The following is a 16941-nucleotide window of genomic DNA, read 5'->3' as shown; positions in this document are numbered from 1 at the left end:
AGTGATACTGTTTACTGATACCATGGTTTGTACATTAAGTTAAAATATACCAAAAGATATGAAAAAGATATATCCATCAACAAAATAATACAACTAAACGTAATCCATACAGCTTTCATATTGCTTACCATTTAGTAATTATTAATGTTAGTATTATGGATTATTATGTATTCTTTCAATCTTTCAATAATTTAGACATAAGCCTTCACATTACTTGACAATACAGATGTATTATTTCAATCTTTCAATACATTTCTTGTGCATCACGTGCCAGAGTTAAAACTTCTGATTGAATAGAACTTTCGTTATCAGTAGTTCAAGTCTTCGTGACCCAGTTAAGGACTCAACAAACCTGTGAATCCACTGATTGTATTGACACACAAATAGTTGCGTAGGAAGGGGGGTTTAATTGCTAGAGTGTAATTCTGAGAGGCGCTACATTAATTATAGCCTACTATCAAACATCTAATACAAAACTCGTTTGTACAGAATATATATACATATATTACTGCTAAAGTGCAAAAATCTGTTATCCTGCAGTTTATCTAGATATTGTGCAGATCAACTGAGGTAATCCTTTAGTATTTATAAAGTACCTAGATAAAGTACCTAGATAAAGTACCTAGATAAAGTACAATCCCCCCAGATAAAGTGTACACGAGAAGCACAGAAATATAAGGTCTTTAGTGGTGTTCTTTATTGACATCTAAAGAATCAAGTTATTATAATCAGACAAACCCAAATTAGAATCAAATAAACAATTCATCATTAGTGAATAAAAAAAACCTTAAATACACACACAGGACGCACACGCAATGTTACTACTATTAAGGAAATGATATTTACTTATTAGTACAATCTGTAGATTGGTAACACTTTGAATTACATAGAAATTGCTTTTTGCGCAAGCAGACCTATCTCTGCTATATGTAGATTTGCATTCACATTTTTGAAACCCTGACCTTAAAGGTAACATATGTAACATATTTACATATTTACTCTGATCAAATTCAGCTTTACATTAGTTCGTTTGATATTATTGATAGAAATATTCTTATAACTTTCTTTTGCGTCATCTCTCTCGGCACTCCCCCCCCCCTCTCTCTCACTTTTCTAGCTTTTGCGTCTCTCTTCTTAAGTTGGATAGTTCTAAGCTTCCTCTATTTCTCGATTCTTCTTATTTCTAAAATCTGACTCATATTCTAAATTCATTAACTCACAATCTAAATTCATCGGTGTGAGAATTTTGAGTCATTTTCCAATTCAAAACATTTGTCACTTTAGGCCATTGAATATAGACTCAAATGGATTCATTAGTGTCTTTATTGTAATAGTTTCATAAGATGCGTGCAACAATGTAAGTGTATTACTTCATAGAGTGTGTTATAATGTAAGTTTATTATTTCATAGAGTGTGGTAGAATGTAAGTGTATTATTTCATAGAGTGTGTTAGAATGTAAATGTGTAACTTCATAGAGTGTGTTAGAATGTAAATGTGTAACTTCATAGAGTGTGTTAGAATGTAAATGTGTAACTTCATAGAGTGTGTTATAATATAAGTTTATTATTTCATAGAGTGTGTTAGAATGTAAATGTGTAACTTCATAGAGTGTGTTAGAATGACAGTAACTACATAAAAAAAAATATTAAACGTCTTTGAATCAAAGCACAAAAAATATAAGCAAAGAAAAAAAGAAGAAGAAGAAAATAAAAAAACGCCTCCAGTCGACTGCATTTGTAGTACTATAGTCTCTGTAAAGTAAAATCTAGTTGTTATAAAGGTTTTCTAATGAAAAAAATAGTGCCAAAATTAATTAATAAATTTAATTTTAGTTTTAAAAAATGTCTGCAAAAATTATACGTTTTTTTAAATATCTAAAACAAAACTACAACAACATACAACATTTATTTTATTTATCGAAGCACGAGAAATAGACAGTTAGATGGTGGAGAAACATAAAAGTACTTTCCTATACACAACACTGACGACACTTAACCATAGGCCCACTCGTGTTGCGTTGAATACTTTCCAACCCTGTGCAAACTAATAATCTTTCACTTTCGTCAAGAGAGAGCACAAAACAACATTAAAGTGACAGGTCATGGGCAAGTAATGCATCACATCTTCATCCACTTTTACTTTCAGAGAAATAAAACGAGTGATTTTCTTGCTTCGTTTTATTCTGGACACGTCCGTTGAATTCTGGGAAGAATTCTGTACACGTCATCAGCTCTGTGATAGGAATAGCAGACGAGACTCTTCCGCCCATTAAATATCTATTTTTTGTCAAAGCCTCGCTACATGCCTTGGACCAAGCATTATTCCGTCCCTTGAAGACACGCGCAGTCTCTATTTGAATTGATGCCGCTAACGTCAAGTTCAATGGACGCTTTATCTGTATGGAGTTGATGTACAGAAGTCTTTTATTTCATTCACTGCCTAGTAAAGGCTTGAACTCGCTCATATGGGCAAGACGCACATTGTCACACGATCTTTGATTGAACTAAACGATATGTATTGATTGAGTAGGCCATTTTAGTGTATTATTATCCATAATATTTGTCATAGATTAAGAATAACTTGGAGAGTAATGTTACCTTTGTGGAAGTAAAATCAAGAAATTATAGGTATCTATAATAGTAGCGTTCCGTGGGAGTTTTATATTCTACTAACAATGTTATTTATTTTACGAACATATGAAAAACAATATCACTCTACTCGAGGTGGAGGCGGTGTTATGGAATGTGTGTGTGTGTGTTTCTATGATGACGGTAGGAAGAGGTTCGCGATTGGTTGTGAATGATGCAACATAGGTGGCGTTGTCGTCATTATGTCTTAAAGGACTCCAGAACGTTAGACTGAAAGGTTTTGTTATTGTAGTGAGTTAGATTTTGTTAAAGAATATTATTACTAAAGTCTAGTACATTTATTTGATTTCGTATTAACTTGATTTTGTTTATATTATAAATAAATTTCTATTTATTTTTTTCACAAAAGGAAGTTATTTAAGCTATTAGAAGTTTTATTAGTTAAAATACATTAAGCCTACAACGGTTTAGTTGTCTACCAGAGGTTTGAAGCTACAAGTCAACGATCGGTTATAAAAAGCGGGAGAGGGGGGCGAAAGAGGGGGAGAGATCCTAGAGTTAAGGTACATGCTAGCAAAAACTTAGTAGACATTGTCACTACAAGCTGATCATCTATATATATATGCTGCATATTCTGACACAGTATTGAGACTGTTCTTAGGCTTGAACCTTTCTCCAAGAACGTAAGATTGTTTCAACCAGATTTGTAGGAGTGACATAACAAATGTACTCTCCAAGAACGTAAGATTGTTTCAACCAGATTTGTAGGAGTGACATAACAAATGTATTCTCCGAGAACGTAAGATTGTTTCAACCAGATTTGTAGGAGTGACATAACAAATGTATTCTCCGAGAACGTAAGATTGTTTCAACCAGATTTGTACAAGTGACATAACAAATGTATTCTCCAAGTTGGTGAAGAGCTCTTAATTAAGCGAAAGACTTTACATTGACTCAGGCGTTTACTTATACATTACTGGTTGTGAATATTCTCAGAGGGTTATTTATACATATGACTATAAATACATATGTTTTTTCATACATACGACTATAAATTCATATGTCTATTTATGCATAAGGCAAAAAATAATAATGGTCATAAATACACATGATTATAAATACCCTTGTCGACCGGCGGCGCCGCTATTTTACAAGGCCACTGCAACCTATGCGTCCGCAGTGTGCCCCGCACTTTCATAGGACCCGCGTTAATTCTAGGTGTATAAATTATTAAATTAAACCATTTTATAACTCCCGCGGCCTCCTGATTTACCAGGAGCTCCTGGAAATCTCCTGAAATTGCAAAATATACGAAAAAATCCTGGAAATATCCGGAAATTATTAAAATCTTTTGAAAACTCATACAAATCTCCTGAAATATATAGACAAAGCTTCTCGCGCCTCAAACTAATGAAGAATTACCTGAGGTCAACTATTCTCAAAGATAGATAGAAACATTTGGTAATTTTTGCTATTGAGCGTGATCTATGTAGGAAACAGAATTCTTATGATATACTGTATGACTTCGCTGTAGCGTGTACGCAAGGCTCGTGTAGTAATTCTGTGCGTAGTAGAATAAAATGCAAAAACTAATTTATTTTCTAATACAAACTCTTAATTTTCACTTATTATCCGTATCCATACCCAAGCTGGCCCCTTCGAAATCCGTTTCGCATCGGTCCCCACAGTGGTTAAGTCCGCCCTGCTATTTAGTGACAGGTGAATACTACTTGTTCTCCCCCCCCCCCTCCTTTTTTCACCTCTAAAATCACGTGGGGTAACTGTAGTCCGTCCGACTTGCAGAAATAAAAGAGTGATCTTTCCATTACTTGGTGTCCAAACTCTTGAGCCATGAAGAGAATTATATATATAGATATGAAGGTACATGATTATAAATGCAAATGTTTATAAAAACCCATGGTTGAAATACTTATGGTTGAAATACTTATGGTCATAATTTCACAAGATTATAAATGAAAATTGTTTCTTTTGTTTTTCTTTTATATTATAAATGACTTTTGAAAAAAAAAAAGAATTGTTTGTCGTCTCTTCTATTTATTCGAAATGTTTTTATAAAGTGTTTTTATAAAGTGTTTTTACGAAGTTTTTTCTTTCTTTTGTAGGTAGATCTATCAGCTAATGATCACTTCCCTATTCTCCAATCGTGCCATGAAAATCAATTTAGTTATGGTCAGCTCCAAGCGGTGTCAAAAAGTGTAGAATCAACAATGCGAACAAATGGAATGTAACTCTGTGTCCGTCAGCCAATGTACAGCGTGCACTTTGATGTCTGGTCGGGTCACCCTGGAAATAATTTGATCTGGTCTGTAATGGCAGACAACACGACTACATACCTGACCTACCCAAGGTTGGTAGACCATATGTCACAGTTAGATATGTCAATCTCAAATATGTCACTGTCAGACACACTTTATAGTCCTTAGATTTCATTATCAAGTGAAACGTTTTTCTCTTTCAATTTTCAAGCAATATCTTTTTTTGTGTTCGACATTTCCAACCAGCTGTTTGACCTGAGGGTTCTCTGACCATTCGACATTTCCAACCAGCTGTTTGACCTGAGGGTTCTCTGACCATTCGACATTTCCAACCAGCTGTTTGACCTGAGGGTTCTCTGACCATTCGACATTTCCAACCAGCTGTTTGACCTGAGGGTTCTCTGACCATTCGACATTTCCAACCAGCTGTTTGACCTGAGGGTTCTCTGACAATTCCACATTTCCAACCAGCTGTTGTGAAGTACATTTTGTCAAAACACTCTAGCTCTGCATTTAGAAACCCTATTTCCTCAGCCGGTGGTGCTTTCGGTTCTTATTGACTGTCGTTTGTCTTTACAGCTACAAGAAGATTCGCACATGATTTTGACATATAGAAAGTGACACAACAGTTTCTCGCAGCGCGTAGCAAAACATTAGTTAGCTCTGTCTGTCTGGTAAAATGTTTGTACACACCCAATCTCTGATCAAGCGGAAATTTTCACACTTATTTTGTTTACCCGAGAAAACAAGTACCAATTAAAAAAACATCAACAACAATTAGATAATTAACTATTGGTAATTTTTTTTTTTTGGTATCTCGAACAAAGGAAAGAAATAGTACTTGACTGATATGGACTGAAGCTGAATTAGTCAACTTAATACGTTGCTTTAACATTTTAAACTAACAATAGAGAACTATAAAACTTCCTTTATCTTAAGCACTTCTTTGCTACAGTGGTCTGTCACACGCTGGAATGAATGCAAATCTTTTTTTTCTTCTTTTTTTTTCTAAATGAATTAAAAAGCGATGACGGTTATATTTATCCAGATCACTTTTTTCCACCCTTCATTTCTCGACTGGTCCAGACAAGTGATAGGACCCCCCCTCATTTCTCGACTGGTCCAGACAAGTGATAGGACCCCTCCTCATTTCTCGACTGGTCCAGACAAGTGATAGGACCCCCCCCCCTCCTCATTTCTCGACTGGTCCAGACAAGTGATAGGACCCCTCCTCATTTCTCGACTGGTCCAGACAAGTGATAGGACCCCCCCCCCCTCCTCATTTCTCGACTGGTCCAGACAAGTGATAGGACCCCTCCTCATTTCTCGACTGGTCCAGACAAGTGATAGGACCCCCCTCATTTCTCGACTGGTCGAGACAAGTGATAGGACCCCCCCCCCTCCTCATTTCTCGACTGGTCCAGACAAGTGATAGGACCCCTCCTCATTTCTCGACTGGTCCAGACAAGTGATAGGACCCCCCCCTCATTTCTCGACTGGTCCAGACAAGTGATAGGACCCCTCCTCATTTCTCGACTGGTCCAGACAAGTGATAGGACCCCTCCTCATTTCTCGACTGGTCCAGACAAAAGATAGGACCCCTCCTCATTTCTCGACTGGTCCAGACAAGTGATAGGACCCCCCCCTCCTCATTTCTCGACTGGTCCAGACAAGTGATAGGACCCCTCCTCATTTCTCGACTGGTCCAGACAAGTGATAGGACCCCCCCCTCATTTCTCGACTGGTCCAGACAAGTGATAGGACCCCTCCTCATTTCTCGACTGGTCCAGACAAGTGATAGGACCCCTCCTCATTTCTCGACTGGTCCAGACAAGTGATAGGACCCCCCCTCATTTCTCGACTGGTCCAGACAAGTGATAGGACCCCTCCTCATTTCTCGACTGGTCCAGACAAGTGATAGGACCCCTCCTCATTTCTCGACTGGTCCAGACAAGTGATAGGACCCCTCCTCATTTCTCGACTGGTCCAGACAAGTGATAGGACCCCTCCTCATTTCTCGACTGGTCCAGACAAGTGATAGGACCCCCCCTCATTTCTCGACTGGTCCAGACAAGTGATAGGACCCCCCCCCCTCCTCATTTCTCGACTGGTCCAGACAAGTGATAGGACCCCTCCTCATTTCTCGACTGGTCCAGACAAGTGATAGGACCCCCCCTCATTTCTCGACTGGTCCAGACAAGTGATAGGACCCCCCCTCATTTCTCGACTGGTCCAGACAAGTGATAGGACCCCCCCCCTCCTCATTTCTCGACTGGTCCAGACAAGTGATAGGACCCCCCCTCATTTCTCGACTGGTCCAGACAAGTGATAGGACCCCTCCTCATTTCTCGACTGGTCCAGACAAGTGATAGGACCCCCCCCCCCTCATTTCTCGACTGGTCCAGACAAGTGATAGGACCCCTCCTCATTTCTCGACTGGTCCAGACAAGTGATAGGACCCCCCCTCATTTCTCGACTGGTCCAGACAAGTGATAGGACCCCTCCTCATTTCTCGACTGGTCCAGACAAGTGATAGGACCCCTCCTCATTTCTCGACTGGTCCAGACAAGTGATAGGACCCCTCCTCATTTCTCGACTGGTCCAGACAAGTGATAGGACCCCTCCTCATTTCTCGACTGGTCCAGACAAGTGATAGGACCCCCCCCCCCCTCCTCATTTCTCGACTGGTCCAGACAAGTGATAGGACCCCCCCCCCCTCATTTCTCGACTGGTCCAGACAAGTGATAGGATTATAATGTAGTGAGAAAGCTGAAACCGTGAAATGTGCTAAACAAAACAATTGATAAAAATATTTGTCATTGCACAGATTTATTATTGTTAGTCTAAATCTATGACCAATGTAATGACATGACTGACACAAACGTATTGATTAATATAAGCTTTATGTTTTTTTTAAAGCATTGTTTAAAAATAATTTCTTGTTGAACTCTTCTGCTATGTTCCTGTATTTCTTTCTACAATTTCAATGCCTTCAGACACTAATTACTAATTTTAGACTCATGTGAATGTAGGCCTATATCTGAGCCTTGAAGTGACATTTAGTGTACTCTTCATTCTCTGGTCATCTCTATATAGTGTGCAGACATCTCATGATGAAAGTATATACACACTTCATGATGATTCCTTGACCAATTACAGAGTTACCGGCACTGCCACTGCCCCTGAGCTGTGGATTCCCTACGTGATGATTGGGGTCAGCTGCGTGACCTTTCTGGCCGTTCACTTTTACTGTTATCACAAGAGGAACAGAGAAAGGTGGGTACTGGACTGAACTAGTGACCAGTGAGCTAGTGACTAGTGGACTGAACTAGTGGACTGGATTAATAAGGGAAATGAACTTGTAGACTCGTCAAAAATTTTAGTAGTGCATTAGTTAGACTAATGAACTAGACTTCTTGTTAGCCGCCAAACTGAAATGAAAACAGAATTTAGCTCATGAAGTGACCTTTGAACTCTTTATAACAAACACACACAGAAAACGTTGTTAACCCGAAAGCATTAAAGAAATATGTTGAATCCTCTCCCTTAGAAGGTCTTTAGGACAGATCCTCTTTCTTCCCGCCCACCCACCCCCTCTTTTTATTTCATGCTTACAACATGAACAAAAGACTAGGCCTACTGTACGCACAACTAGACTTCTAATACAAAGCAGTATGAAATTACTTTAAATGTGAAAACCCCTGCTCACGTTGTTTTAAAAATATAACAGTGCTCATATTATGTAGAAAACATTATTTTTAAAAATTAACTTAGAAGGTCTTTCTAATTTTAAAACAAATCTTGATTAAAAATATTTTCAGAAATGTGAAACATTTATTACATCATTCAACTAATTAAATGTATTTCTTTCTTTCTAAGTGATTACGTACATATTATAATTAGAAGGTATGTTTAGATTACAATCAGACAAAGATCTCGGACATTTTTTGGAAAGCTGAAAGCTATGTGAGGATTTCTCGATTTTTAAGGCGAGGCGCTACGTAATATTTTTGTTTAGTTTTGAATGCTTATCAGGAGGGAGGGAGGGGATGTGACTTCAGAATATGAACAAGAAATGGAAGGGGGAGATCATTACGGAGCTTGGTATATGAGGATATCAAAGAGGAACGCAAACTGGCTGCCAAAAAAATCGAAGTGAGATTGAAATAGGGCATATGATAGGGCATATGATAGTGATTAAAGAAACACTGATATTGGTGAGGCTGGAGGTTTACATAATTATTTTGTCCATTTTGCTCGTCCCATGGGCAGAGTTCAAGTTTCTAGTTCTATACAGCTGTGTTAGTTCTGAAGTGATGTCTAGAATTCCCTCCCATTTGTGTGGGTCTGTTAGGTAACAAAATCAATCTTAGATTTCAACTCGGGAAAACGTTGTTAAGGGCTAGTAAATCATCTCTCTGACCCCATGACCTTTAGCCGTCAATCATGCAAATCAGCTCCCACCAATAAATTACACCCAGTTCAGTTACAGAGTAACACGTAAGCAAAAAAAAATAAATTATACAAACAGGTTACCATTAGCATATAATAGTAACTATTAGTAACATTGTTTCTCTTGAATGTTCTAGTAACTTTGTTTCCTCAGATATTTACGTAAACGAGACGAGAAGCGGGTCAAATCTGGTCTTCTGGAGAGACGTAGAATCACCACGTTAATGGTAGCCAGGTACCAGTCAAATTTAGGTTAGACATATTTCCTAGACTCTCTTCTTATAGGCCAATGAAACTTGATGAAAACATTCCGCCTATTGAGTACCGGTACATAGTCTTTTTTTCAAAAGTGTGGATGTGTCTTGTGGATACATTTCAAAGCAAGGGAAATAACAACTAGAAATCAAAAGTCATGAGTTAGCAATGTATTTCGGACTTACTGCCCTTTTCTTTACTCTTCCTGTCAGCTTCATTTTGAGTGACATTTGATTGTATGTATTCAAATAATTAAAGATGCCTTGTTCTCGAACTGTCGTACTACTTTTTATCTCATATGTCTACTTCCACTAGCTCAGCACAACAGATATTAATATTAATCAATCAAGCCTCTGATCAGCAGATAGAGCATTTATTGGACTATAAAAGTGAAATACAACTGGCAAGTCCAGCCATAAAGAAGTACACATTACGTTTCCAAATTAACTTATATCCACTAATATATTCTAAGTACACAACTGGTAATACTCATTGAATCAAATGCATTATACATCGATACACTTTAAGAACATGGCTACTACTGCCCTCTGACCATGTGATCAACACTCAAAACGAGATTTTTTTACCCACAATGCAACTGTGGCCCCTTGATTCTCCCTGCGACATCATACTCTCCATATACAAGTGTATCTCATGCTCCACAACCAAAACATGTCACTGACTATCAAACAATGATGTGACACTTCCTACCACCCATCTCCTGGGCCCTACACATGTCTACCAAACAGCGCAATCATTGGTGGATGTCCATGGATTCTGCTCTTATTCCTTGGGTGCTAAAGATCTATCTCATCTAGATTTATAGAGAAAAAAGAGGTGCTGTGAATGATAATGTTGTGTCCAAAGGCTGTGTGAAACGTCTAGTGTGGTTGCTTAACTTGTCCCCACCACTGGCTAGCATCATTGAAAGGGGCGAAGTTTGTCTCTTGCCAATACATAGCCTTACCACAGCAATACCATTTTGTTCAGTTTTAATAGAATGGGCTATTAATCACAGAACTACATATTCACGCAAATATATGAAATAAAACCATTGCTTGTTAATTTCCATTGAGATTATGTTTCAAAAATCCTAGATCGAAATAATTCGCGTCTGTTGATTTTAATCATATTATGTACATAAAAATAGATTTATTACCTAGATATTTTTAGATTATGTATCTAAAAATTGCAAAATAATAATTATGCGACGAGAGTGCTCTTATTTTCGATGTTCAAATTACTAGATGTAGATCTAAACATTAAATTATGTGTTACATAAGTTGAAAAAAAAATCTACTTCTTAGAACTACTTTACAAAACAACGCCTTGTTCAGCTATTTTTGAAGTTTTTCATGACATTTTTTATTGTATTGTTAAAAGATCTCCCTGTCCAGTCTAGATATAATATATATAGGTCTGTAGTTTCAACTTGTCTTTGAGAATGGGAAATGGGAGAAATAACGGGTAGAAAATGTGTACCAGACAGATGGAGTGGGTTGATATAAACTTAGTAAACATTTAAGAAACCGAAAATAAAATCAATACAAGCCATTGTCATTATACTGAGCTTTCCTGGTTCATAGCCCGGCGATATTTATCTGGGTTTTTTCTTGCATCGAGGCTTGAGGAATATAAATTTCGGAGCTCATAAGAATAGTGCTGACTAACTATCTCGAAATGTAATTAAATGTTTATTATTCTGACTAATCTATTGTAAGTATGCTATTATAATAAAGTTACAATTTATTTGCATTTCATTTGTCTATCTGTATAGGGATAAGTCGAGATGATCCTTCTGTTCATCAACATTTATATTACTCCATGCAAGAGGATTCTCAAAATGTTTCTAAGGGAAACCAACAGGGAGTTTACTTGAATGATAAATGTATTACCGAGCTACATCATTCGTCCTTCCCTGAAAGTGCTTCCATGCATTTATCGCAGACAGCAGAGTTGCGAACCCCCAGAATAACGTCATCGAAATCTTGGCCATTGGTGTCTGAGCACAGTGCAGAGTCAAGCAATGCCCACTCTAAGATTGTGGTCGGTAAGGGGAAACCCGATCCAGGGGACCACACTTCAAACTCTCATTTTAAAATGTCGAAAAACACCGAGGGGGAACTTGCCAAGGAGTTGTTGGGGCATTCAAACGCCGGACGCACCAACATATACGGCTACGGCGGCCAGAGTTACCTGCCTTATCGGCACTATTCTCCTGCAATGCTGAGGCCTCCCCAGCCTCAGTACCCAAACGTATTTTATACAAACCTGCCAAGTAACACCCCCTCTCAATTTACTTCGCCGTCGCCATTGTTCTTCAAACTCAAGCAGAACAAGCAACGTTACGACGGTGTTCCCGTGGATGAGGTGTCAGACATGTACAAGCTGCACCACGAGCACCATCTGGTCCACGACAGGGGCGAGGTCAGCAGCCCTTTCTACGATGACGGCGACATGTCAGAGCCTTACATTATGGCGGACCCCAACGACGACGGCTTTGGTTACGGAAGCCGGGGTCACAGTCACTACTACCCAACTGTACTGGACGCCTCCGGGTTTGCTGTATCGGAAATTGAGGCGTATCCTTTCACAGATTTCAGGGGAGATTATGGCGGGTTAGAAAGAAATAGTGTAGCACCAAGGGAAATTATCAATATGGATAAATTACCTCCCAATAGACGCGTCATAAATGGGGGATACGCTAATTCTATTCGTCGTGATCAAGCTAAAATATCTGTACAAAATGGAATGCACATGAAAAGGAAGACAGTAGAAAGTAGGAATAATAACAACCGGCATCCTTCTATGACATTCAGTCTGAATGATACTATCACTCCAAATGAGCCGCCTAAAGGTAATCATTTTAATAACTATGTTAACTCCCCTCTACTGTATGAGCAGTCAGATCACTCTACTCATCCAAAAAGCATGGAAAATGCCTGCCAGTTAAACCCTGTGTGCAGAATCAACACAACTACAAACTGCAATAATCAGTTGACCGTTGATCAAATCCCAACTGTCGTTGATCAGTCTTCTAGAGCTCCAGGAGAACTCCCCGTCAAGCCTTATTTGAAGCTCCCATATGCCGACAACTGTGCGACCTCCTCTGAATCAGAAAGTCCTACAGAAAACTCTACCAGAAGTCAAACCTCTAAATATTGCAACCAAGCGCCTTGGTCACCATGGGCCACCCCCGTTTCCCCAAAGATATCCCGCTACGAGGCGTCGTCCTGCTCCCCACTACTGTCTCCCACATCCTTGGGTCACTACTCCACATCGTCGTCCAGGGGCTGCACATCGTCAACTTCCCCGCGACACACACCAGAGACGTCTCCCCTGCGCACCCCGTCAACGCCTGACAGTGTGACCTTACAGATATCTCCGCACAGGACACCTCCACTCAGGACTCTTAACCCTAACTTAGTTTTTCAACACAAGTCTAACAAAACAAATTAAAGGTTAGCTCAGACTAGTGGCACCATATGTTTTTGTAATGACTAGAAAGTGCACTGAATTCTTTTTCTGGACTGGGAGGTGATAAATTGCCAAAATGTAAAAAGTCTGAAATGTCTATTTATGATTGTTGTTGTTTTATGCGTATAACATGCGCTATGTTTATATTCATTTGACAGTACTGCATTTACTGCTTGATATTAGGTAATAAGCGATCGTTATTATAATATTCTCAGAAGTTTTCATGTGTATAATTACAGTAAATATGGTGGACTTTGTCTACACTGTCCTGAATGTGGGCTAGCGTCTGAACTATAGACATATACTAATTGTAAGAAGTGCAATTGAATAAACTGATTTTCTTGTTCTTTTGTAGTATTGTAACACATTATTGCTAGTGTTCAATGCATGGGCGTAGCCAGGGGGGTTTTGGGGCTCAACCCCCCCCCTCCGAAATGAAATTCCCCTCAAAAGGGGGGTGGGTCGAAATTAAGTGACTTATTTTTTGCTTTTATTCTATTTATTTTAGGTGAGATTTTAATACTAAACAATCTTTTCCCCCAGCGCAGCCAAAGGGGGGTTTAAGTTTAAAACTCACTACCAGAGGGTTTTGCAGTCAAATCCTCCTCTTCTATAAAACAAAACCAAAAAAAAAAAGAATGCAAACGACAATCCCCAAATTTTAAACCCCCCTCCGAAATTTACGATAACCCCCCTCTTCAATATAAGACAATCCACACATCATTCACCAGATTCTATGAGCGTAGCCAAGAGGGATGATGTGTTTAAACCCCCCTCCATCAGGTTTAAGAGCTAAAAACCAAATCTTCTATATAAAAAAACAAATTACACACTCAAAATTCTATGAGCGTAGCCAAAGGGGTTTTGAGTTTAAACCCCCATCAGCGGGTTAAAAGATTAATTATGTACACACACACACATATAATTTTTCTTTTGTCGGGGGGGGGGGAGAAAAATTCCCCCCTCCCCCCCGGAAAGAAAATCCTGGCTACGCCCATGGTTCAATGTCGCTTTAGGTCAGGCTGCTACATAGTATGACAGATGATCAATGTGTGTAAGAATGTTAAAAAAATATAAATGTTTGACAAGTCTTTAGGAAAGCATATATATATATAAGCATATATATATATATATATATATATATATATATATATATATATATATATATATATATATATATATATATATATATATATATATATATATATATATATATCTTTCTGTCTCGGAAGACAGATGAGTCAATGGTTTTGGTTTCTTCTTGAGACGGAGCAGAATTCTGTGTGACTAATCAAGCCTATTCTGGAGCGGCAAAGTTTGCCCCAGTTCGTGCATGTGAATCTGTTTTAGGGCCAGCTGATAGAGCAGCTTTCTTTTTGTTCTTCTTTACTAAAGCTGCTTCGTTTCTTTTGCTCTCGGTGCGGTTCATACCAGCATGCGCAGTCTGTCTCCATGAAGTCCAATCTTGGGCTACTTTCTCCCACACATTTTCATTTATGCCCGCGGCTCTCATGTCTCGCTTGCAGACACCACTGTAGGTTAGTTCTTGGCCCTTTGGTCTGACTCCCTCCGCAAGCTCAGCATAGAGAGTGTCTTTAAGAATTCTTCAATCTGGCATGTGCTGATATGTCGGAGTCAACATAGTGTTCTCTGTCAAAAGAGTACAGATACTGTGCATATTGGTCAATTCTCCCCCCCCCCCCAAAGGAGGTGTATATTAAGCATAGCCAGCACCGTAAGTGAACAACTAGTTCGTTGAAAGGAAATAACTGGAAACAGATGCACACCAAGGTCCACGTACATTACAGTATATCTCTCTCTCTGTTGTATGGCTCAGACTTCCTCTCTTCCATGACTGAAATGTACTGGCTGCAGTGCATACATGGTCTTACACCGCGCTCATAAAACTGGATTACTATTCGTCTGTATCCTGTTTGTATTTTAGTTTGCTTAATAGGCATGCTGGTTAATGTGGCTATATGGGATTAAGGATTATGAAAAAAAAGCATAGACATAAATAAATATAGACTGGCCGATTAAAGAGTTTTATGAAACGAAAATTTTTGACTTGCAATTTTGTGTACTTTATTATACAGCATTTATGAGCAGTATAAAAGTTGAGTATTCATATCTATTTTAGCCATAACCTATATAAGTATTACATTATTTTCACTAGTGTTTTTTTTAAATCTCTAAGAATGAAGATCATGCCATTTTTCATAATTCGGAAATCCGAATACAATAGATATACATGTTTTCAAGTTACATGAAGTTACTCCCTTCGGCCAGTCTATATTTATTTATGTCTATGGAAAAAAGTTAGTAGACATTTTTGATCTACTATGTCGATAATGCATAATATTTAAAGTAGTACTGACGTCTTGTTCATATGAATGCTGGAGATAATTGTGAAACTTTCTGAGATACACAAGGTGAATAAGATGAGTACTGCCTAAGGCTCAATCGTAAAAAGAAAAGAAATAATAAAGGTAACAACTCAAAGGTTACAGCCACAACCAATTCACAGGTTACAGCCCCAACCAATTCACAGGTTACAGCCCCAACCAATTCACAGGTTACAGCCCCAACCAATTCACAGATTACAGCCACAACCAATTCACAGGTTACAGCCCCAACCAATTCACAGGTTACAGCCCCAACCAATTCAAAGGTTACAGCCCCAACCAATTCACAGTTGACCTATGAAGTAAAGTTTCGATGAACCATTTAGAGAAACAAAATGTAAAGACAGAGAAAACAGCTTTCAAAATCACATTCCATTTTTTTAAAAATATTTTTTGTGTTGCTTGCTTTGTTTGTCGGTTTATATTGACTGCAATGTTTCCATGGCTTGGCAACAAGGGCTAACAATCATGTACATGCCATTCATTAAAACCTTTGTGTTAATTACCTTGTTATATAGAGTCTATTTACATGTGTGTCTGAGTTCCATAAATCTAAACGTGTTAGCTAACTAAAGGCCAACATTATAAATAGGAGTCAAAAAGTAAATAGAACTAGACTAAACTAAACTTTTCAAAATTACATTTTAGATTTATTTCTATTTCTTTTTGAAACAATGAGAGTAATTATTTATTTATTCGTTCAAATACTTTATTTAGAGTTGTGTACAATCTGTGGCATTGGACGTCTCACGAGGGAGACGACATTTTCCTTTGGTAACTTCTCATGCGGCTAAAGAGGCCAATCCCTGACACACATCCAAGATCACAGGTTGGACATTTGTACTTGACAGATACTGCAGCGTTTTAAACAGTTGTTTTTTTCTTACTTCTGATGTGTTCAAGATTTGCAATCCAAATCTTTCCTCTATGTTTTTACCCCCAAGTGGGACTATACTGTTTTATTTCCTCGTATGTATTGGTTTCAATCTTGAAGTGCTTCATTGCATGATTTATACAGATCTAAGATCTAACCAATCGTTAGACCACTGTCAATCTATAATTTTATGGCCATATCACAAGGTCCTCAGGGCTCGCAAAGAACTTCCTTCAGGGAACAGTAACCACGAAAAAGAAGAAGAGGAGGACAGAGAAAGCGATGACAAGAAAACATTAAATAATGGACGGGAATCTCAGTGAAAAAAATTCTATCCAAGACAAAAGACAGAGAGGAATGCAGATGGACGGATGACAGATCATATTTGGTGTCCCAACGACTCAACAGACAAAGGGAGGTGTACAGGTGAACCAATAGCTATAACCATGTGTATTAAATACTGAATAAAAAAGTATTCAAACTCTACGCTACATAATCATTTCCGAACACTACGGAAGAGACTCACTAAATACCCTATTTAGTGACACCGTCCCCTACCCTGACTACCATAAAATGCGAAGATGGCGGACTAAGTCTCTTCGCCTTCCCTGAC

At 38.5% G+C, this 16941-nt stretch overlaps 1 protein-coding gene across 3 annotated transcripts; it reads left to right on the top strand.

The window, feature by feature from the left end:
- Positions 1–4715: 4715 nt before the first annotated feature.
- Positions 4716–15956, top strand: LOC106059835 (uncharacterized). Of its 3 annotated transcripts, XR_008777804.1 has the most exons (5): positions 4716–4957; positions 7962–8141; positions 9472–9569; positions 11350–15552; positions 15721–15956. XR_008777804.1 is itself a non-coding variant. In XM_056028246.1 (4 exons), the coding sequence occupies exons 1-4, from the start codon at positions 4857–4859 to the stop codon at positions 13029–13031; spliced, it is 1998 nt and encodes a 665-aa protein (XP_055884221.1). In that variant the 5' UTR covers positions 4716–4856; the 3' UTR covers positions 13032–15956. The 3 variants fall into 3 exon arrangements, 2 of the variants coding, with proteins under 2 accessions (XP_055884221.1, XP_055884220.1); XM_056028246.1 differs by having other exon boundaries at positions 8025–8141; positions 11350–15956; XM_056028245.1 differs by having other exon boundaries at positions 11350–15956.
- The last annotated feature ends 985 nt before the right edge of the window (positions 15957–16941 follow it).

This window comes from Biomphalaria glabrata, chromosome 5 (assembly GCF_947242115.1).
Source record: "Biomphalaria glabrata chromosome 5, xgBioGlab47.1, whole genome shotgun sequence".
In the NCBI taxonomy this organism is placed as follows: Eukaryota; Metazoa; Mollusca; class Gastropoda; family Planorbidae; genus Biomphalaria; species Biomphalaria glabrata.
This window is presented reverse-complemented; position numbering and strand designations above follow the sequence as displayed.